Below are 23957 nucleotides of genomic sequence, written 5' to 3'. Positions count from 1 at the left end.
GGGACAGAATGCTGGATTAGAAAGATGCTGGACTTTGGGTGGGATCCTGTATGGTTCTTGGCTGTGCTTTTAGTTTCACTGCTACAAACCAGGGTTGTATTTTTGTATTCAGTCCGGTGCGTGTTTATTCAGAAGTCAGTTCTTTTCAGTGCACGACAATATCATTGTCTAGTGCATTATGCCTAAATTTGCCACTATATACAGGTAGTCCTTGCTTACCGACCACAATTGGGACCACAGCATCACGTGACTGACAGATTTACAATGTCACTTCCCATTTGGTTGTTAAATGAGTCGCTGTGGGTCATTAAGCAAGACAGTGAATGACTGCAACTTGCAGTTTTACTGCCGGCTTCTCCATTGACTCTGCTTATTGGAAGCCTGTTGCGAAGCGCCTGAATGTTGATCACGTGACTGCAGGGATGCTGCAACAGTCATAAATGGGAGGACTGGTCGTAAAGTTACTTCTTCAGCGCTGTCATAACTTCAAACGGTTGCTAAACAGAGCAGTCATTAAACAAGGTCTACCTGTATAGTTTTCAAACACCTGTGTGTTTGTGTGTTTGTTTTTATTCATCTTATTTTTTTATTTATTCAGTTTGTATGGCCTCCCACCTCAATTAATGACTCCAGGCAATGAACAATCTGAAAATAAATTTTAAAAAATTCCCATTGCAAATATAAAAATGAAAATACACAGCAGCCAAGGAAAATATCACAACTGACAGTTGCTAGCACAGGCAGGAGATGGGGCCCTTCACACACTCAGGGGACCAGGCCCAGAACCAGGTTGAGGGCCTTATGAAAGGCTTGCAGGGTCAGGGCCATTTTGTGTATGTATGACTATGGAAGCCAAAGTAGATTCTGCCCCTAGCTTCATCATGGCTGGCTTCACACAATATGGAGTCCTTGGTGCTATCTGAGCTTGGTTTCCTGCTTGCAGATCTTTTACTACCTGACTAGGTAACATCATCAATGCTAGTGAGTGTGGGGTTTGCTCCCCACACTCACACTCCCCAAGCCCCACACTCACTAGCACTGATGATGTTACCTAGTTAAGTAATGAAACATCTGCAAGCAAACAACCAAGCTCAGGGAGCACCAAGAACTCCACAGTATAACCCTGAGCTACATATATTCTCTTCTGTTGGATTCACACATACTGTCCTGTTCAGACTATGAGACGGCCAGGGAGAATTACTAATAAACTTCTTTATTGAAATAACTATTTACAATAGGAAAAGTCCTTGTAAAAGATTAGACAATGCAAATCAATCAAGTCCACTCAGGTTGCAAAGGACATTCAGACAATACTGCAGGTTCAGACTGTGGCAAGACAGCAAGGCAGAACTCAGCTAATTCTCTGATTGAAGCTGCAAGACTTGAAGGAGCTAGAGTGTGTGGCAAAGGAAAGGCTTGACACACAAATCTGTGAACGGGCACACAAGTTGGACCAGGCTGGAACACAGAGGCTAGACAAGGCTGGACTGGAGCATCTAGGCAAGGCTTGGATCTGGAGGCAAGACTGGACTTGGCTGGAGCAAGCCTCGGCTCTATAGGCAAGGCTGGACTGGGCCGGAATGTGTAGGCACGGCTCGGAATTGGAGACAAGGCTGGACTGGGCTGGAATGTCTTTGCAAGGCTCAGATCTAGAGACAAGGCTGGACTGGACTGGAGTGTCCCGACGAGGCTTGGGACTGGAGGCAAGACTGAATCATGCTGGAGTGACGAGACAAGGCTTGGAACTGCAGGCAAGGCTGCGCTCAGCAGGGAGAGACTCAACTGGAGTGGCTGGTGCAGGAAGCAGGTCCGCAATGGCAGAAGGGGCTGGTTCTGGTTCCATGCTGGCTACAGGCAAGGCTTCTGACTGGTGCAAGGACTCTTCTGCAGGTCCTGTGAACTCGAAGGATTGGTTGTCTCTGGCAGCTTGCTCTTGGCGCGCCTGCCTTTTTAAGCGATCCTTTCTGCGCCTTTTCTCACCTGCAACCAATCAGGCTGCCTTTTAATTCGCACGCTTCTGTGCTCGTCCTTCTCGAGTGCTGATTGGAGGATTTAATTCTACCTCCAAAGTTTGACCAATCAGCGTCTCTGATTTCTCCCGCTCTGCTGAGTCACCTCTGGCTTTTATTTCTCCAAGTTCTTCCTGATAAGTTTCATTTTCCCCTTCTGACTCCAGATAAGTTTCATTTTCGGAGTCAGAAGCAGGCTCAAACCTCACATGTACACTTAATGTGGTGTAGTGGAGAGCAGCTGGCCCTTTAAACCATAAGCCCACCTTTGATGTCCAGAGGGAGTCACCTGACCCTGGGAGCCAATCAAGGAAAAGGAGGGGGTCCTGTCAGGTTTTGGGCGGGAAGAGTTTTGGCAGCTTTTGTGAGGGAGTTGCCTGGAGCCCTGGAGGAGGCGGTTGCCTCGGGCAAGGCTGGAAACTGTGTTCTTTAGCCGTAGTTAGAACTGCATTAGAATATTTTTGTATTTTATCTCTTTTTAACTGTGTGTGGTGTGTGTGGAAATTTATCTTCTTTTGGCACCTTTCATAAAGGTGAACTTTGTTTAAACCCTGAAGTTGACCAGTGGCCTTCTAGTCCCCGCCTCAGCTCAGCTGAGCTATTGACTCCCCCAGTTTTTATTTTCCCTTTCTCTCTTTAGCCAGGCCCAGGGCAGAGCAAATATTGCCCCTTCAATCCTCTCCTGTCTCCCCCAAGAGCTGGTGGGGAGGGGAGAAACCGGTTTATAACTGGGGGGGGGGGGAGGGAAATGGCAAAGAGGCCTAATTTTCCAGTTGCTGCTCACCCTCAGTTGCAGGTTACCTCAGAACTGAGAGGAGGGTCTAGTTTGACCCTGAGGCCACCTTTTCCCTTATTATACCTGGCTACTTAATTAATCCCTTTTTACAATTTAAACTTAAACTAATTAAATGGGAGCCTAACCAAAACTGATACTGATCATTTGTGTGATATTGTACAAAATGGATTAATGAACCAGGGTCTGTCAAATGCCCTCCCTACCCCATAAAAAATATGTTATACAAATGCAGCTGTTGGGTCTTTAGCTGACCTACTTAAAGATAAGTTGTAAAAAGGCAAAAAAATAGGTCATTCAACAACACCCCCCCACCTTGTTGAAATATCCAGCTCATAGTGCATAGCTTTACCACTTGTATGCAACTTGGCTATGGAGCCTTTGCAACAGGACCCTTCATAACATTAGTTCTTTGTCTAACTAAGGTTTCCAACTCAGACACTCTTTCAAAATGAAAGTTCTTTCTGCCTTGGCACTCAATGGGCTGTTTTTCTTTTATGCTGATATGTTTTGTCTTATTTTAAAAAATACATTTTAAAAAATTGTAAATGTTTTACAATTTCAGAAGTGATGGCTATAGTAGAAGAGTGCCAAACCATTCCCATTACCACTCAGTTTTCCCATTCATCATTCCAGTGTTACAATGTTACCATTCCAAGCAACAAGATGGAAGTACATAGCATTCAGATAAATAGGTGATGATGGATGGATGGATGCTGATTTTTGCCAGCAGACAATTCCATTCAATGTTTATTTCATCTTTCTTGCTATTGTTCTCTATTTAGCACATACTTTGTCTGTATCATGCATAGTGCACTTCTTCTGATAGATCCCTCATTTAAAATTTATTCTCCCATTGATTTCTCGCAAATATTATCACCTTTTAGATCAAAGCAAGTGGCAGAATCCAAGTGGCTGATACAGAAAACACTTAACCAGTATTGGACCTAATTAGTACCTGGATGGGAGACCATTAAGAAATTCCAGGGCTATAGGCTAGACTTCGGAGTTAAAAGGTATCCCAGAATAAGGCAACAGCAAACCTCTTCCATACTGTTGCCAAGAAAACCAGGAATCAAGATTGAGAAAGTCTTTACTTAATTCTTTAAGTTCATAGTTAATCTTTCACTTGATCACCAATAGGGGTCATTCACGGATTTGGTCTTTTTAAACTGAGTCTTGTATAAATTAGGACCACAGTTGTATTCAAGTCAAATTTTGTTTCATTCCAGAAGTGGCAATGAAGAAGCTGCAGGCTGAAAGAATTTAACTTCAGCACGTAACTGGAAAGTAGGGAGATGATAACATGGGTATAGAATTTCTGAAGTTGGGCACTCAAATGTTTATTCTGCTGTACTAGCTAATCTAGAACTGATTAGCAATTAGAATTCCACCTACATACTCCATTTTGAGGATTCCCTTTACCACTGGAGTAGTTGATTGCCAAGCCCAGTTTCCCTTCTCAGATGTTTAAATAGTAATAAATGGTACAAAATAAATCCAGGTTGACCACATCTCTACTAAAATTGAAAAATGCCGAGTAATAAAGGTAAGTTGGTTCAGTGACTTAAGCTAGGTACTAATTGGATATGAATACAGAATTGATATAAAAGAAATATACTTGACTGGTGATTTGGGGAAAAATCCTCAAGATTTCATAAATATGTGTTCTCCTGCCCTTTTGTCTCCTTACAGAAAAAGTAAGCATTTTGTCAACTTTCATTGCACCCTTCAAGTATTTGAATCCTGCAGCAGCAAACATGGAAGATGAGGACAATTTAAGTAAGCAGTTTATCTTTTTCATGTTGATCAGGCAGAAAGTGCTGTATCATATATCCCACATTTTCCTGTAACAAGAATTGCAGAGTCCATCTTTGGAACTTTAAGGAATGAAAAGTGCAAATAAATCTGTCTCTCTGCTGAATCTTTTAATCTTAAGCCAGCCTATTTGCCATTTATTGTGATCTGCAGGGGCTTGTTAAACATTATTTTTGCCAATGTGGGGCTGAAAAAAAGCATATTTATAGAATGTAAATGTGTGCATGATAGGCCTGTGGAGATGTGAATATATGCTACATTTTACTGTAGAGATACTAGTGTTCAAACTGGAACACATCATTGCATTTCCTTGCATAAGCTACCATCTTTAGGGTCCCACAGGTAGGAACAGAGATTTGCATTTGTTTAACTTATTGCCAGAAAAAGTCATATCCTCATCAAAATCAGGCAGAGAAAAAGCTGTTGGTGGTACTGTTGATATAGCTGCTGGGATGAAGCCCATATCCTGTCAAAGAGCCTGAGTATCTCCAGATTGGTTTTGAAGTGAAATTTATCTTTTCCAAGCATGTCAGTAAGTGATGGAGGTGAGACCTCTTCTCACTCTGTACTTTGTGTGGTACAGATGGGCAGCAAGTAGCAGGTTCTCCATGAGAAGGTTGAGGAGAGTCAGAACTATCAGAATGTGAGGAGTAGGAGATAAAAGGTGTCAACTCACCATTCACAATCCACAGGCAACAGTCTTAACAGAATCAGTCAGGCTGCATTATGAGTCTCATGAACGTAAATGATGAGAAATACTTTCATGTGTGCCCTAAAAGATTTGTTGATGGCCCAGGCTTTGACTTGATAGATCATGATGAGTGAAGAACAGCTGTTCAGACAGTGCAGCCACCATCCTACTCACTGTTTTCCCATAGTAGGGAAAATTTGAGGAGAGAAATTAAAATGGGCTGTTGCTTCTCTGCAGGGAAAATTTATGATTGTTTTTTCACAAGAACCACTAAGAAAATAGATATAGATACAGATGATATAGATATGTATATGGAAGTCTGCTGCTTTAGACCACAACTAGTAAAATAATTCATGTACTTGGACCATACACAGTCTCTAAAACTTTGCATGTGGCCTCCAGATATCTCCAAAACTGCTTATTTTTAGTGTGATGGAGTGGGAAAAATGATTATGTGCATAACTGGAGAGTTTGAATACCTATAAATGAAATCAAATAAATTTTAGTGTTCGTCCTGGCCCTACCCTACATTTTAGAATGTTGTCAACACTTAAAGCTAAGCATGGCCCTCTGCCCAGAAAGGAACAGTGTTTCCTGGCCTATTCTTAGCCCTTCAAGATAGACCAGGTCAGGCATCAGACTCCACTATGAACTCAGCTTTATTTTGCAGGGTATAATAAAGGAATCCTGAAAGCTTGGCAGAATTTCTCCCAAGAGAATCAAAGTGGGGCGATTTTGAGTTTCTTTCTTCCTTCCTCCTCTCTTTCAGGACAAAGCTGATGTTTATATTACCATCCTTGCATTCCTCCTCCAAGGTTATCTTTATTCTCCTCTACACCCATCAAGTCCAACACCTATCAAGTCCAGGGTTCAGGTCACGCAGTGCCAGCACAGTGCTTCTGGACAGCCTACAAGCTACATGACATTGTGCATATATTGACTTCATTGCGCAAAATATGCAAATTATGTAATTTACGTTAGTTGTGGAGGCAGCTAATCACAAATTATATAACCTGTGTGCATTTGCTGATGCAAATAATACAATATTTGATCACACAATGACTCACATATTGATCTGCGCCCCTCTCCCAGATGCCCATGCTTAGAAATGGTACAGTTCTCTCCTAGTTGTCCTCCAGAGACAGTATTTCTAAGCATGTGGCTTTGGGTATCAGAGATAAGACATTTTCTTTGTTACTAGCAGCCATCAATAATCCTGTCCTCAAGGTATGTATCTATTCCCCTTTAAAGCCATCCAAGTACTTCACATAAGAGTGAATTCCATATTTAGCTATGGCTGGGGTGAAGTTATGTCTGTCCTGAATCTCCACCATTTATGTTGACTGAGGTTGAACTATTATGCCACTTCTCTCCTCTTTTTTCACACTTTATACACAGCTCAAATGTTAATTTGTTAATTTAATAAGTTAAAAAATTCCAAATGTAGCCTGCTACAGAGAGGAACTGATTCCCTTAGTTTCATCACTGTATTTGTCCTTTTCTACAGCTTTACAATGTTTCTTTTGAAGTGTAGCAACGAACCATAGATAGTATTCCACGTATAGTCACACCATTGACTTTTATGAAGGCATTATGATATTGGCAGTTTTGTTTTTTATTCCTTTCCTAATGACCCACAACAAGGAACAAATCAGCCTTTTTAATAGCAGACACTCACTGGACCCATGTTTTCCTCATGCTGTCTGCCACAACTCCAAGATCTTTTTCTTGGTCAGATGGCAATACCACTAACTTTTTCGTTAATGCACTTTATGAACACTAACAATACTTTTAAAATCCACCTTCTGATCAATTTGCTTCCTTCCAATTGATTTCTCATTTTGGCATAAGTGTAAAAATGTCCTTTTATAGAAATTTTGCATGCTTATCTCATCTCTAGTCCATTGCTGCACTTTTATCAAGTAAGTTACAGAGACTATCAGGTGTCCATAGGGAGTCAACAACATCAAAATGGCAGTACAGTACAACAGTCACCTACCTCTTTTTACGTCTATGTGATGCAAAAGAGCTGGGATTTCTATTGCCCCATCGCACCCACCATTTTGATGCTATTGATACCCCCTTCCAACAAATGCCCCTGCAGGCTATCTTAAAAGCTCTTCCAGTAATTCATAGATGCAACTGCCTTACATAATTGCATGAAAAAGAAAGTGAAAAACTTACAACACCCCCCTCCCTTTTTCAGAAACTGGGAAATATTTGTGCTTTCTTCCTGTAGCCTCTTGGCTAAACTTGCTCACCTCTAAAACTTTTCAAAAAAGTTTTAGAAGTGAGCAAGAAACTACTCTGTGATGATTATATATACCCTAAGAAAATTTATTATGGACGTAGAACACCTTTGTGTTGTTTTTGCAACTTTTCTTGTTAATATGGAAGTTAACACATTCCTCTTCCAAGCATATCTCTATTTCATTTTTGGAATTAGGAAGGAATGTTGAAAAGTTTATGGTTTTGCTTTCAGATGGCTTTGCTTCTCTGTAAAAAATGAATTAACAAAGAACAAAATGCTAGCATGGAAATAACTTCTGTACTACAAATGTTCCCCTCCTTTCTGTGAGTGGTTGCATAGAAGTCTTGTTGGCAAATTTCTAGTTTAATTGCACCCAGCACACACCCATTCAATCCCTACATCCAGATGAGAGCAAGCATCCATAACAGAGCTATACAAAATATAGCTTGATGTTTGTTTATTAAACATCAGCAAGCATCAAAAACCTAACTGGCAAAATGGGACAAAAGGTAGTCAAAAACAGGGAAAGAGAGACATGAACAACAGACAAGGCAAGGACAGAAGGTTTTATCTCAATAATCAGGTTCCTCTCGATTAATTATCTCAGTTAATCTGGACTATACGTGTAGATATCCTCATAATTGTTTAAGACTCATGGAACAAGAATGCCAACACCCACACTGGTCTAGATAGGACAGTTTAATCTTTTAACTCAAGAGATAATTGAGCTAAATAACCTTTTCTTTCTTCCAGTCTATTCTTAATTCCTCTTTCACATAACTGTTGAAAATGGAATTAAGAAATAAAATAACCTTTATAGTTATAGAATTTAGAAATCTGGATCCATGTATAAGTAATGCTTGTGGTGACTGGTTGGGTATTTCTGTGAGCAGAAAATGGTGTATTGTTGGCTGAGAACCTGAATGATTTGCAACAAATGTTAGGTAGATTGTATGATGCATTGAAAAGCATAGATCTGAAAACTAATGTATCCAAAGCCAAGGTGGTTGTGTTTGACAGGGAAAATGATGTGAACAACTGTAAAAACTAGAGCCAGTAGATGAAGGTAGGATTAGGGTTAGCTTGAGGATGAGTTTTTATATTTAGTGGTATTCTTATGTTTCATGTTATGATAGGGATTGTTTGATGGAAAAACTTCAGTATAAACATTTCTGTTCACAGTATTGTGAAGTTAGGATTAGGGATAGACTTCTTTGAGATCTGTAGTTAAATTTTACAGGAGACTCAACTTTTGGGTGAGTTTTTATCAGTATTGGAGTCCTATGTTTAAAAACACCCTATTGGCATTTGGATGAAGGGAGGGTTAGGGTTTGGCATCCTTTAGTTCTGTGGTTCAGTTTTGTGTGTGGATTAGATTTAGAATGAGTTTTTCACTGTCATAAACTTAGATTTATCGGGGTGTTGTTGTTTTTTTGTTTGTTTGTTTGACTCCTGACAACTGCCTGCATTAGTCCCTGCAGTTTTCTCGGCAAAGTTTTTCAGAAGTGGTTTGCCATTGCCTGCTTCCTAGGCGTGAGAGAGAATGACTGGCCCAAAGTCACCCAGCTGGCCTCATGCCTAAGGCAGCACTAGAACTTACGGTCTCCCGATTTTAGCCTGATTCTTTAACCACTGCATCAAACTGGCTGTCTTGGACTAACTTTGCTAGGTTATTTTGCCAGAGTAACTTTTAGCATAAAAATTTATATTGGCAATAAGGTGAAAGTAGGGTTTGGGCTAGGCTTCCTTGAGGTCTATGGTTATATTTGGTTGGTTAACTTCTCAGTGACTTGCTATCATTAATGGTATTCTTACTGTTCTATTATGGGATTGCATGCTATGGTCTAAAACATTTACATTGGCATTAGCATGCCAGTAGAGATATCAATATGTTTTTATGGTTAGTGGTAGCCTTAAATGTTTGTTATGGTAGGGATTTCATGCCAGGAAATGTTTAGGGTAAGACATTTCTGTTGACATTAGAGTGAAGGTAGCATTGGTGTTAGGCTTCTTTGAGGTCTGTGGTTCAATTTGCTATGAGGCTTAGGTTAGTAAGAAACCAGTGAAGGCTGAATGGTGCATCTGTTCTAGATTTGTCCCATATATCCTTTTGTCAAGTCATCAGGAGCATTATCAGTTTAAATTGCTGGTGCTGATCTGCCATGCATACAGGAACACCCCGTTATTTGACAACCTTGATTACAATTCATGCTCCTGTGTGCTCAACTCAATAGCGCAATCAAGGTCAATTAGTTTTTCCTCGTTGGGGGGCCTTTTCCCATTTGGCTGCTGCTCTCTGGAAGCAAGTCCCCTTTGCGCTACATCTGGAGTCTGATCTCTAGTGGTTCTTTTTGCAGGACCTTTACGAAGATGGAAAAACCACACATTTTGCTTTAGATTTATATTAAAGTTTTGCTAGTATTAGGAAATGTTCATATTAGTTATTAGATTGTATTGGGAAATTTCTTACATTGTTTATTAAAATATTTTATTATGATAAGCTATGATTGTTTATGTATGTAATTTTCATTTATCTGTACTACACTTAGTTATAACTGCACATTAAATAAAACTTCTACTGTTACTACTAATTTGTGCACCTTAGTAGAATGCTTACTAAAGATGGAAAAATAAATGAAGTTTTTTTAAGATGTGCAAATGCAGGTAGAATGGCATGTGGCCTGTTGTAAGGAATGAATGTTTGTCAGATAAAGTGAAAATGGAGCCGCTTTGTTATATGGAAATGAGAGTTGAGTAACTTGAATGCAGTGGCAATAGGGTACTTAAAAGAGATAGGGTCAAGAATGAATCTATACTAAATGAATGTGGATTGAATACAAGAGCTACAGTGCAAAAGAAGTACATGGATGTGAATTGGTCATGTAGAGAGAATGAATGACGGTTGAATTATAAAATAAATATCTGAAGGATGAGTGAATGGACTTAGAGGCAGGATAAAACAAGAAAGTTGGGATTGAATGGAATTGATGAGTTTATTTATTATTAATTTTTCAAGGTATAATCAAGGTATTCTGTGGTCTTATATCCTGCACATAATGCAGAATATAAGACCACAGAATACAAGTCTAAAAGAGAAACAGGAAAGGCTAAAACAGCGCAGAAATGAAGCAAAAGGCCATTTATGAGAATGGAATATAGACATGACTTTGGTTTGCAAGAATAGAAAGTTAATGAATGGCACTTGTTATGAACTAGATTTAGCTATATTTCCTTTCCTTTTTTAAATCTCATGTCCTTATTTTCTTAGCTTTCATCCTCCCTGTTGATATAAGAGATACCCTCTTCATATGGAAATAAGTCACAACCTGGAATATATTCTTTGCAGATAATCATAATGAGAACATTATTGCCATACGTTTCTTTTCCTACGAAATATTCTAGCCACCTGATAGCAGAATACCCTTCAAGAGGAACAACATTATCACTTCAAATTTAGCATGGAGTATCAGATGGCTGGTTCTTCTGACTTGTAACCCAGAGACAGAAGCCGTACCATTTTAATGTGCATTACAGTCCTCAGCAGCACTTCATGATGCAACTGTGCCAGTTAACATTGTCCTACATAATGACCAGAAAAGAGAGAAGGCATGACTCAGAGACAAATGAAGAAAGAAAATGAACAGAGAGATCTAGGATGAATCTTCACAAATTTACCAATACAAACTGTTTATTTTCATTCTGCTAAATGAAATTAAATAAAGATTTTGGAACAAATAATTTATTCAGTCTAATATAAATCATTGGGTTTAATTATCCTACCTTCCCAACTGTTTTCATGCAGGAACATTTTATATTTGAGCCAAAACTAAGAAGTGAGGTCATGACAAAATGTAAAGTTGGTTTAAATTAATTTATATTGAATCAAAATGGCATTAATAAAAACACTTAATATGATTGCTCCCCCTACATTTAGTAAATGCCTCCCATATATTTAGTGATTTTCCCCCTTCCATCCTATGAAAAATAATAATTTGGTGGGAACCATGGACTGGAACCCAAGGTTTAGGAAGATTGCAGGTAGCCTTGCTTTGTATGGTATTTGTCTTATATCACTTACTGCAGGGTTGTTTTTGGAGCCACCATCCAACTCATTTTTCTGGCCTTACTCCAAAGTTTGTCCTAATAGCCTCACAGTGGATGAATGAGATAGTCAGGTTCTAAAATGGTAGAACAGATTGGAACAGGAGGAACCAATTGTTTAAGTTCCCCTAAAACAGAACTATTATTTTCTTTGGTCCTTTGACAACATATGAGTACAACATAGCAAGTCACACATTTCCACCAATCTATGGCTGAAAAATAACAAATTTGAGAGAGACAGATACAGAATTCTTCTTGTAGGAAAAAGAAAACATGGGCCTTCATAATAGTAATCCAATCATAGGATTTTATGAAATAATTAGTAGGAATAATTATGAGGTACTGTAGTTAGGCTTGAAATTACAATGGTTCCAAAGTTGCCTGCAATCTTTGTGGCTGCATACAGTTTAATTTAGATCTCTCCAGTTCCATTTCATCCCATAAACTATTTTTCCACAAACTCTACAGGGTAGATATAGATACAGTTCCCTTTCTTGTCCCATAGGACAAGATGCCTCTTTTATGATGGAACTTTCCATTTAAAATTGCAAATGCGATTTTGCAAAATTTGGAAATTGCAAATTTCAACTGGTTTTAAAGTATTTTTTAAAAATTTAAAAATACTGCTGACTAATTAATTGGGATGTAACCTATTATTCTAAATCAGTGATGCTACCAACAGGTAATGCTCCTTGATATTAGTCTAAAATCCTGCAGCCAAGAGGACTGTTCCCACTGACCACCCAGAAATCAGCAAGAGACAGACAGTGACAAAGCAGTCACTGGACTTACTGGGTGCCGCCAGAGTTTTCACTGCACACTACAGTATCTTTTTTTAGCGGCCAGATAAGCAAGTGATTATAAATGCTCATTTTATTACTTTTACTTTCTTATTTTTGTATCAAAAGAGTGCTTATTCCCAATTAAAGGATATAGCATATGGCCATCTGAAGGAAGGGATGAGCATAAGACTATTAAATCTTGGGTCTGAATTTATTGATCTAAACCACTGCTTTAAATGATTACTCAACAAATATTGCAGTCCTAATATACAGAGCCACACAGCCAGAGGGAGAGACGGGATTTTCTTTATGTCCCCGTTATATCACACACAGATGGATCAATAGGTAGTCAGGCCAGGCAGATGTATCCCATAGATCATGTCTGAAGGAGATCATAAAATCAAGTTTCCCCAAAATGCTGTGTAAAGAGCAAAAGATAATAATTTTTTTCCCCAACCAGGTTCCCTAAATTAGGAAGTGGCCAAGGCTGTTCCTTTCCATCAGTTTTCCTCAGCCTTGTGCCCTCCTGATATGTCAGAACTGCAGCTCCCAGAATTTTCAGTCAATTCTTAAAGTAGTTAGGACTACAATTCAAAGTAGTTCTGAAGTACAGATTAGTCAGGACTATAATTCCCAGAATACTTTGTCATCTGCATCTACTTTCAGAACCAGTAAAGTGTGGGGACAGAATATTGGGCTTAAGCTGAGAACATACAGGTACAGTTTTTAGTCTGGTCATGTTAGCTTGGAATGCTGGGATGTATAATCCCAGGAGATCTAGGGAACACCAGGTTGTGACAGATGCACCATATAGATCGTGTTAAGGTCATAGAGGAACTTTCAGGTCTCAGAGGGTATTATTTACTTTGTATTATCAGCATCAGTCTCTCAGTCTGTAAATGAAGGAATGTGGAGGCTTAAAGATGAATTTACTCTGTTCACAAACCATGCAGCCAGCATTATGAAAGTAAGAGAGGGGAATAGAGATTGGAAAAGGCAATATGAATTATAAATACAAATAACCCCCTGTGTTTTCCTATTCAGTGGTGCAGAATCAATACAAATTCTTTTTGAACCTGAATAGAGTGTGAAACAAGGGTTACCTATCTTTTCATACTTCTTCACTTCCAGTATCATTATCTACAGTGATTGGGTCAGTAAAAACTATTAAAAGAAGAGAGGAGAGAGGGATGAATTTCAAGACCTGCCACATTATTTTCTAGACAGATGTGCCTGAAAACAATAGGTTGTCTCTGCTTTGAGGGGGTGGGGAGGGGAGATCAGTTTTAAGTTAGTGTTCAAAGAAATTGCCCATCCCAGAGACACACTATGGCTGGGGTCTCACTATGTTGTATGAAACCTGACCATTATCTTAGCATGTCATGGGCATCCTGCTATCTTATTAAACCATAATATGGTGTATTCTATGGACAAAGCATATGTTGTATACTGTATAGCAATTGTGTTTTGTTAGCCCAGGGTAGGGTTAAGCATGTTGTGTGATCGTAACTTATTCATTTCGTATGTACATTAAAGAGATGGAAATTTCTATACTTAAAAGCTTTGTACAAAAGACAGGAGGGTAAGAGTTAAATTCTGAACCAGGGTAGTATGTAGACAGAGTATTGGACTTAAAGAAAATTCAGCTACAAATCACATTCTACCCCACTGAGGGAAATGGTTGCTGTGTTATTATTCATTTATTTGCTTGCTTGCTTGCTTGCTTGCTTGCTTGCTTGCTTGCTTGCTTGCAACATTTCTAACCTCCCCAGTCTTGAAAGAGTGTGGGCAGCGAACAGCAAAACCAAAATTCCAGTAAAGCAGCATAAACTAAACTAATACAATAAATTTATAAATGCCTGGCCTATCACAGTGCCCTAATCAATCCAGAACAAAGGTAGAATGGAATAGGGCTCTTTTCACTTGATTCAAACTACAAGGAGGGTTGGGGCTGCACATATCTGTGGAGGAAACTAGTTCCACAGCATGGGCAATATCACCAAAAGACCTACCACCTTGTACCTTGCATGGAGAGGGATTCCCAGTAGGCCCTCTCTGGATGGCTGGACCAGATAGGCAAGGCAAGAGTTGATGTAACCCAACGCTGCATTAGGTAGAGCATTAAAGATAACAACTAGGACTTTGAATTGGTCCTGGAAGCCTACTGGTAACCAGTGTAACAACTTTAAAATAGGTGTTATTTTGTACTGGTGGGATTGTCCCGCCATTGATCATACATTTTGTACCACCTGCAGCTTCTGGGACATCTGCAAAGGCATTGGAGAATACAAGGGCTTGAGTATTTCCCCTGTACCACAGAGTGGAGCTGACAAATCAAGATGAACATAAGTGCCATAAGACAGTGCCCCAGCCCGTGCAGATGGCCCAGAATAATACCATGGTGGAATGGTTTTGAAAGCTGCTGAGAGGCCTAATAGGACCAAGAGGGGCACCCTCCTCCACATCCTGGTCCTGATGAAGTTCATCCACCAGAGCAACTGTCATTTCTCTCCCATGAACAGGCTTGAATCCTGACTGAAAAGGATCTGTTTCTGCTAGGATCCTGTGTAGCTAGTTCCCCATTACCTTCTCAACTATCTTCCTTTAGAAGAAGAGAAGGTTGTAAATTATAATTGTAAAAAGATTATCAAGTTGTCAGGGCGGGCTTCTTTAAAAGAGAGCACAACTCCATCTGTATCAGAGCAGACAGCATTATGCCCTCGCTCAAGCGTTAATTATCTCCTGGAATCATTCGTTGACATTGATCATAAGAGCATTACTGGATTAAAGCCGATGACTGTTTTATGTGATTGCTAAGTCAGATATCTATGGGAAGTACGCCAGTAAGATATAGCTATTGTTCCCCAGGAGATGGTATTCAGTTACATGTTCATGCTGACCTTGATCCTGGTTGTTGTATACAGCCACCTTGTCTTGCACTAATTAATAAGCTTACTTTTTATAAATTTGTTTAATACCCCTTTAAAACACTATTTATTAGCAGTCATAATTACATCTTATGGTAGGGAATTCCATGATTTAACTGTGTGTGGAAAAGTTACTTTCTGCTATCTATTCTAAACCTTACAACATTCAGCATCTCTCAATAAGCCACATATTTGGAGGAAGAAAAAAAATCTTCATATCCATGTAGCTAGGTTTTTGCCAAATTGATTTAAAAAAGAATAACTTCAATCAAGATTTATACCAATACTTTTGAGCTCTTGTTCGTAGATATTGCACTAGTACCAGTAATGTTGGTGGGCTTTCTTTTGCTTTTTTTCCAAACAGGTACAAGCAGTGCTGAAGTAAAGGAGAACCGTAACATTGGCAACTTAGAAGATCATTCAGTTACTTCTAATGAAAGATCAAGAGTAGGAGCTTCCAGTGTCAAAAGAAAAAGGCCTCTAGAAGAGGGCAACGGTGGACATTTCTGCAAATTTCAGCTGATCTGGAAGAAGGTCTCATGGTCTGTAACACCAAAGAATGCCCTGGTTCAGCTACATGAACTTAAACCTGGTTTACAATATAAAATGATTTCCCAAACAGGCCCTGTCCATGCTCCAGTATTTGCAGTCGCTGTGGAGGTCAATGGACTTACATTTGAAGGCACTGGGCCAACAAAAAAGAAAGCCAAAATGAGGGCTGCTGAACTAGCCCTCAAATCATTTGTGCAGTTTCCCAATGCATGTCAAGCTCACTTTGCCATGGGAAATTGTTTCAACCCTTCTACAGACTTTACGTCAGACCTGGCAGACTTTCCAGACACTCTGTTCAAGGAGTTTGAACCATCTGCACACAATAAGGACTTCTCAGTCTGCAACCCGGTTAATAACGAATTGCTTTCTAAGGCCTACCGTCATGGGAAGCTACTCTACCGCACGTTGGACTTCATGGGCCACCCTAAACAAAACAAGATGGCATCCACCGCCAAGAGTGAAAAGAACCCAGTGGTGTTGCTCAATGAGCTGCGGTCAGGACTGAGGTACGTCTGCCTTTCAGAGACTGTGGAGAAGCAGCATATCAAGAGTTTTGTGATGGCTGTGAGAGTGGATGGGAGAACATTTGAAGGCTCGGGACGTAGCAAGAAGCTGGCTAAAGGTCAAGCAGCACAGGCTGCGCTGCAGGCCCTCTTTAACATTCGTCTGCCCAGTCACATTCCCAGCAGGAGTAAATGTAATCATTTGCCACAGGTGAGAGCTCTGAGGTAGCCACCACCGAGCTGAAGGGATTCTGTAAAATTAATGTGATTTCTTGTGTTCTAGCCATAAATTGTGACTTTATCAGAACGCTCGCCCAGAGGGTGCTGTACTTCAGCAGTGCCTCTTTCCTTGCCAAAGCCACGTGCAAAGACATTGGCATTTTCTTCCCCTCTTACATATCTAAGAGCCATTAGATGGGTTAATTTCTAAAAAGAAAGTTGAGCATAGAGACCTTTGAAGGACCGTCAATATTTCAGCTGCAAATTCCACATGTAAAGAAGGTAGAGCCCTGTTCTTGTCTTTTTTATCAGAGTGTATTTGTTCTTAAGGGAGACACCATAATTAACATACAGTGGGGTGTCCTTCCCCCCCCCTACCAAGTTACAGTTAGACAAAGAGGACATAATTCTTTAAAATGTACAATGTGTCTGTTTTCCAGGTTCCACCCCCAGACTTCAGACAAATATTAAGGATCTCTGGGGAATGGTTGTCAATCAATTGACTGTGTTAAAGGAAAAGGCTGGTGGTGTTTTGCTGGTTATATGTTTATGCGGCATTTTTGTGTGCTGAATCAAGAAAACAATCCAACTTTTGTGTCCTCTAATTTGAAAGTGTCACTAGTTTCTAGTTAGTAACTAAAATAACTAGGTTGTGATGGGGCTAGATTGATTGACTGGTTGATTGATTTTGTTACCTGAATCTTCTCTCAGTGTTGTCCTTCTTGGTAGCTGTTTTTGTCATGGACAATTTTCTGTTCAAGTGAGATTTCTTCTGCTTTTCCTAAGCTTTTGAAAAGGAGGTTGGAAAAAATAGAGCTCCCTGTTATAACTTTTCCCTATGAGATCTTTATCTGCTTTTAGATTTTTCCCATTTATTTTAGAATTTACTGACTATTCATAAATTAGAGGAAAGGACTATTCATGTGGTATTTCAAAATAAGATCTAGGATCCAGACCTGCATGGAAAATCCTCCGAGAGAGAGGTGTTTTGCTACATATTTATATTAGTTTATTCATTGTGTACCCCGGCTTTCTGTGGAATTAGAAAATATATTTCAATTGTAACCCTTCATGCAGTTTTGATGAAGATTCTTGTGGACTTCTAAAACAAAAATTACTTTTCATGCCTTGATTTCAAATCAACTGACCATAGCTTGCATTTACTTTCATTTTTGCCTTGTAGTCAACTTGTTGAATTAGATGGGCTAGTTTAGAATTCAGTCATATTTGTACATTATTCTGTTTTTAAATATCTTACAAAATCCACACAAAATCAAGGTTCATTGAGCAAATGTATGGAGCCAAGTGGTCAGATTAAACTATTTTTGTGCATCAACAGAACAGGATATATGAAAAGGGAATGAAAACAGTGATAGGACAAAGATATAATAGACTTTCTGTAAAGGTAGCATGAGCGAAATGTCAACCATAAGTCTGCTCTACACCCTGTTTCAGAAATATATTAAAGGAATTCCCAAATGGCTACAGTTTAAAGAATCAGATTATATGGTGTTTTAACTAAAAGAAAACATTGGTTGGAGCTTGAGACAGGGAAGAAATTTGGTTGATTCACGTTGCAGTGCAAACCTACTTAATTTCACCCTTTTGAATCAATATTCAAACCAAAATTCCATTATCTTTCCAAATTCACAGTTTTCTAAATTTTGCAAAGCAGTTCTCCAAGTCAGACATTCACTTACTAGTGAAAATGTACAAAATGCATTGTCTTAAATGAAAATAGCACATATAATGCAGGGACTTGTATGTTAGAAAAAAAATGAGCACAAAAAGAGTATGAATTTTCATACATATTATGTCTTAACATTTCAAACTGGTGTGGAAATGGAAGAAACCAACGAAGCCTGGAAAAATAAGAAGCTGTCAGAAACCAAAACTGAAAGATTAATCAGTCTCTGGATGGACCCAACCTAGCTGGGAAATATGATTTGTGAAATTGTTTGTTCCATGGGGATCAGAGAAAGTTACCGTATATAGTCATAATAAGCCAAGAATTTTAGGTGCCAAAACACACCCAAAAAATTGGATTCAGCTTATCTGTGGAAGGGCTTATCTGTGAGTATATATGGTAGGTTTTCCCCTCAGCTTTTTAAGTGCCTGTATACCCCTTATATATTCATGGATAAGCCCATCTGCAGATAAGCAGACCCTCAAATTTTTAACCAAAATACCATGAAATATGCACCACCTGCAGATAAGCCAATTGTGAAAATTAAAATGTATGAAAATTTCGGGGTTGGTTTATCTGTGGGTGGCACATTTTTCATGGTATTTTGGTTAAAAATTGAGGGTCAGCTTATCCACAGATGGGCTTATCTGCAAGTATATATGGTATATATGCCTTGCCACACTTACTACAGTAACACATCTGGGTAAGAAATAGTGATTGGCAGATAGGTGAAGAAATGTATTTTGGACCCCCTCCTAAACAGTAATAGGGAGGGGTTCTGCTGAACTCCAGCAACTTTAACTTCCTTCACCCAAAAGGTACTGAACTTCTCTGCCAGAAAAATTTCAGTAACTCTCAGTGAAAGACAAGCATTTTTCTCTAGTTGGCTTGCAAAACAGACAAATTCATCCCAAGCCATGGAAAGGGAGAATGAAAGTATTGGGGAAACAAAATGTTTCTATCTGTAGAGATTCAGGAGAGCTATGCAAAAGGAAGAAGCTCCAGACAACCAGTAAAAAAGTAGTGTTTTCTTGGAACACCTAAGAAACACCATCAGCATCTGTCAATGTCCCTGTGGACTTAGACAAGAGGTATAAGCTCCATGCTAGTGGAAATTTTGCATCAGTAGAACCTGTCATTGGAAGATATTTTTACATTGGTGGAATACTGATAGTACAAGCAGGAAAAGCAAAATGGAATTATGAAGCATTAGGGGAGGGAAAGATCTTAAATTAGACCTATGCATCGTAAAGTTAGGGTTAACCTGCAGTGATGCTATTACATTAGACATATAGAAAAAGAGGCACAAGTAAGAGTCTGGTATGAGTTAATAAAAACTCCAGTCCTAATTGTAAACATAATCCCAGACAACATCATCTTTCCCTTGCATTTTAGGATTCTTCCAGTGGCAAATTACTTCTGTACTGTTTTCAAGAAAACTCCATGAATGTATCCATGCAGTCACCAGGACCTGAGCATGACTCCAGGGATACTTGAGTTACTTTGCTTTGCTCCAGGTGAACAAAGCACACCCCCAGGAGTATATAACTTCAGGCTATAGGAGCAGATCTCACACTGAAGAGGCTGAGCATGGGCTGTATTACACTGTCCTGTCAAGTGGGGACTTGATGATTGCATGCTTAGATGATGAGGCACTTGGCACTTGGCGCCGTAGTGCCCTCCCTATTGAATGAGAGCTTTTCGCCACAAGGGTCATATATTTATCTATTTATAATGATATTTATATTGTAATTTATGTTTTTTGATTTTAATTTGTTATTGTGTTGTAAACTGCCCAGAGTCCTCCTTGGGGGAGATGGGTGGTGACAGAAATTTGAAAAACAAACAAATAAATAAATAAATGGAATACATTACAAAAATTAAGCGGATAGAACTTATAAAATGTATATACAATAGGCTGAAAAAGAGCTCTGTTTTCCCAGAAACTTTACAGTTGTTTTGAGCTCACACGTAAGCATTAGTCCAAGAATCTTAACGCTATTGTTTAATTGAGACTGCAAAGACAAAGACACCTCACCCAGGTAAGCAGAAAGAGGTCCACCTGAAGGGAAAGAGAGCATCCCTCAAAATATAAATTGGAATTACTTCCATCGAGATTTCCTGGCAAACACAGGAAGTGATGCAGAGTGCTCATATTCTCATAGTTACAGAACCTCCCTTCCCTGGAAATATAGGAAAATGTGTGTTGATTTCACAGTCTCCCATTATTTAACAGATTGCAGAAGTGTGCCCCAGACAAAGGACATTAAATTAAATCTGTCCTATGCACGAAAGGACACCCTTTGAGCACAAACTTCAAGTAAAGGTAGGTCAAGTTTTGGTTTTTGGAACTAAAGAGTATGCTTCATCTATTATTACTGCAGGAAAACACTCAAGACATACTTGTTCCTTGCAGGATCACAGAGAGACTGAAGAAGCACAATAAACAGTAGCAGCAGTGTTCTCCACTGGATGGGTGAGTTCTACCAGAGTGATTGTATTCTCTTTTCTGACTATTAGAGGTCCAGGCAGAGATTCTGGGAAGCTTATGAACAAAGGAGCACCAAGGGGGCAAGGGCATGGGGAACAGGAAAGCATCTGACTGGAGAGAAGCCATTGTTCCTCACTTGCCAATTCCTACTAAGCATTTAGTCATAGGAGTTTGCCATTGCAGCTGCCCTCAAATTTTCATCACTGTCTCCATGTCTGTCATCTCTCTGTAGGCAACCGGGCAGTCATTTAACACCCACAGAAGTAAAGCTGCTTCCCAGCATCAGTGTCATGTTCCCACAAGCAAAGCCTATATCACCAGCAGCAATGATTAGAAAGCCAGCTGTTCCTCTGTGAAGTCATTTTTGCCCTCGCTGGGTTCCTTGGCCATTCAGAAAAGGATAACAGACACTGTGGTGACAAACGTGCCATTACTGTGACTGCAGCTGCAGTGATGGAGAAACTTTTGCCTGTCCTACAGCTTTTTGGGAAACAGGAACAGTGCAAGGCAGGTGCATGACAACTCCATTCCTCTGTGACGTTACTGAAGCTCACAACTGGTAAATATTAATAAAGGTGTAGCTACTGTATTCATGTCTCCATTGTTATGGTGCTAAGGAGGCAAGAAAACCTCCCTCAGGAATGAAGGACAGATTTGTTTGGTTTATTGTCTTACATCATTTCCATTTTTTGAACCATGCTCAGACCTCATCTATCGTTCCGTATAATATTCGCACATCTTCAAATTATGTGACATGGTTCTCCTATCAAAAACAATGCAGAATTGCATACATGAGGAGGAATAACATACACATGATGCATATATTATGAAAACCACCTACCAAAATGAATTTAATGAGAGGAAGTTACTTGGAAAGGTATGAATATTAGGAAAACTGCATACAAAAATATGTATATTACCAGAAATATGTATACAAATGCATATGAATTTTCATTCATACTTCTTTAAAAAGAGAATTCACAACTGATATAGAAACAGTATAGAATGAGGATTAGAAAAAAAAATTTAAAACCTGGGAGAAGCTAAAATGGCAGATTCACCCATACCTAATTTGCCTTCGAAGTCACTTACCTGAGATATTTTCATGTTGTGGAAGACAAAGCAGGTAACCATGAATCAGTATAACCACACATTATAGCAGATGATGCAGCAAGAACATGAAAAGAATCACACAACAGTAGAGAATGAGCCAACAGAAACAACAAAAATCCTTTAATGACAATGCAAAATCACACACCCATTTTGGTATTTGCTTCCATGGACTAATCCACTTTTTCAGAAAGAAAATTATACTATCGGAAGTTTTCTGCCTTCCTGGTTGTAGGTAGGAGAGGCAACTGTAAACAATGAGATCCGAAGGAAATTAAATACGGAAGTAAAGGCAGTGATAATTACTTCATTATGTATTTTTAACTCAGAAGCCCCTGATTAAAATAGCCTCCATGGATTGAACCCTTCTAGGTAAAAAAAGAAGAAAGCTAAACCTTTTGTAAAAAATTTGCTTCTTTAATAAAATATTTGAAAATATGATGGTATTATTGATGTTTTTATTATTATTTGGATTTATATCCTGTCTTTCTGCCAAAAATGATACTCAAGGCAACTAACAATGAAAATAGTGAAATGAAAACCAATTAATTTAAAAGCTATTAACACGAATATAAAACATCAGCATCGGGAACAACTTGTTAAAACACTTTTGAAACTATTTAAATTTCCCCAAACGCATAACAAGGTTATATTTTGCTAGCATGATGGTGCTTGAAAAGAAAAAGAGGACTCCACACACACACAGACACACAGAGTAATAGAATTATTTGCAATTATATTGACAACCAGCATAATGCAGTAAATCTCACTGATTTCAGTTTGAGAAGTTTGGAGCTACAGTGATATGCAAAATATCTTAGAATAGGCCCCATATTTATGATTGGAAATACATAAGAGTGTATTATAAATCTGTCCTTGAAATAAATGGAGGGGAAAAAAATAACCTTGGCTAGATCATAGCTATAGTGTCTCCATTAATTTCCTGCTTCTTCGTCTGAAAAGTCAAGGGACATTGCTTGATATATGAGCAGGCCCACGACTGATTTTCATTTTAAAAAACATCCTGTGCATGTGCAGGACATGTTTCATTGGAAAAAAGAGTTCTGCGTATCTCAGAGTACTTGCTTCTGGCATTTTAAACACTGACTAGATTCTTTTAAAAAAGGTTTTTCCACACTATGAAGATGGTGCGATCCATTATGGTTCCTAATAACTATGTCATCTATTAATTTACACCAACTTCTACAGGGAGTCCGTGGTGAGAATTGTTCCAACTACTGAATTATTATTACTCTGAGGCATCATTGCAAGAGGGGCTTGTTTGGGAACATTACATCTTGAGCAAAAGAACAACACTTTATTAGATGAAAGCTTGGAGTCTCACTCTAGAGTCATCAGCTCATAAAGTTGGCTTTAAAAGCAGCCATTTTCACATCCATCAGGCACTATTTTTGTACAGCTCTGAATGAAAGCAAGGCCCATATTTCAGAATGTGAGGATCCTCATTAAAGCTGCCACTTCCTCTCCAACATACATCTTCAGTTTGTTTGTGAGACCTGATTGTTATCGACTTCACACTACCTGACGGCATCCTGACCCTCCAAGTAGAGTTGTGACACTAGCATGTAGCACAAGTGACTATCTGAGTCCCATTTGAAACTGGGATGCTGGCATTCTTTCCAAAATTGCATTCTTTATCTGTTTGTGGCTAATGTTCGGTTCTACATCTAGGAAGGTTTAAATTTATTACAACCGCTTTTCATCCCGAGAATGCAGAGCAGCAGGTTGACATGGGCTACTGCTGAGTTCTGACTCCCTCTTGTGGTGAGAATTGCATCTTAGTTTCAGAGGAAAAATAGAAGAAAGAAGGGAGGATGAAGCAAAAACAGGTTGTTTGAGATTGTTGAAACAGGCAGATAGGGAATCATTCCAGTGTCTCTTTGGCTCTTTATTGTGCTATGCATCAATCGATAAAGGGCCTTTTAATTGCAGGCAATTTCTACAGGCTGACGTGGTTGGTTCTTTGAAGATACTTTTATAGTATTCTTCTCAATGAGACTGA

The 23957-nt window shown here is 39.1% G+C and overlaps 1 protein-coding gene across 1 annotated transcript in view; it reads left to right on the top strand.

Moving 5' to 3' along the window:
* Positions 1-23957, top strand: part of ADARB2 (adenosine deaminase RNA specific B2 (inactive)) — a 375455-nt gene that overhangs the window by 245778 nt on the left and 105720 nt on the right. Inside the window, exons 3-4 of the mRNA XM_063303417.1 lie at positions 4498-4584; positions 15737-16638. Of these exons, the coding sequence (XP_063159487.1) occupies positions 4498-4584; positions 15737-16638 (989 nt within the window). The remainder of the gene's footprint in view (positions 1-4497; positions 4585-15736; positions 16639-23957) is intronic.

This window comes from Candoia aspera, chromosome 4 (assembly GCF_035149785.1).
Source record: "Candoia aspera isolate rCanAsp1 chromosome 4, rCanAsp1.hap2, whole genome shotgun sequence".
NCBI classification, from domain to species: domain Eukaryota; kingdom Metazoa; phylum Chordata; class Lepidosauria; order Squamata; family Boidae; genus Candoia; species Candoia aspera.
This window is presented reverse-complemented; position numbering and strand designations above follow the sequence as displayed.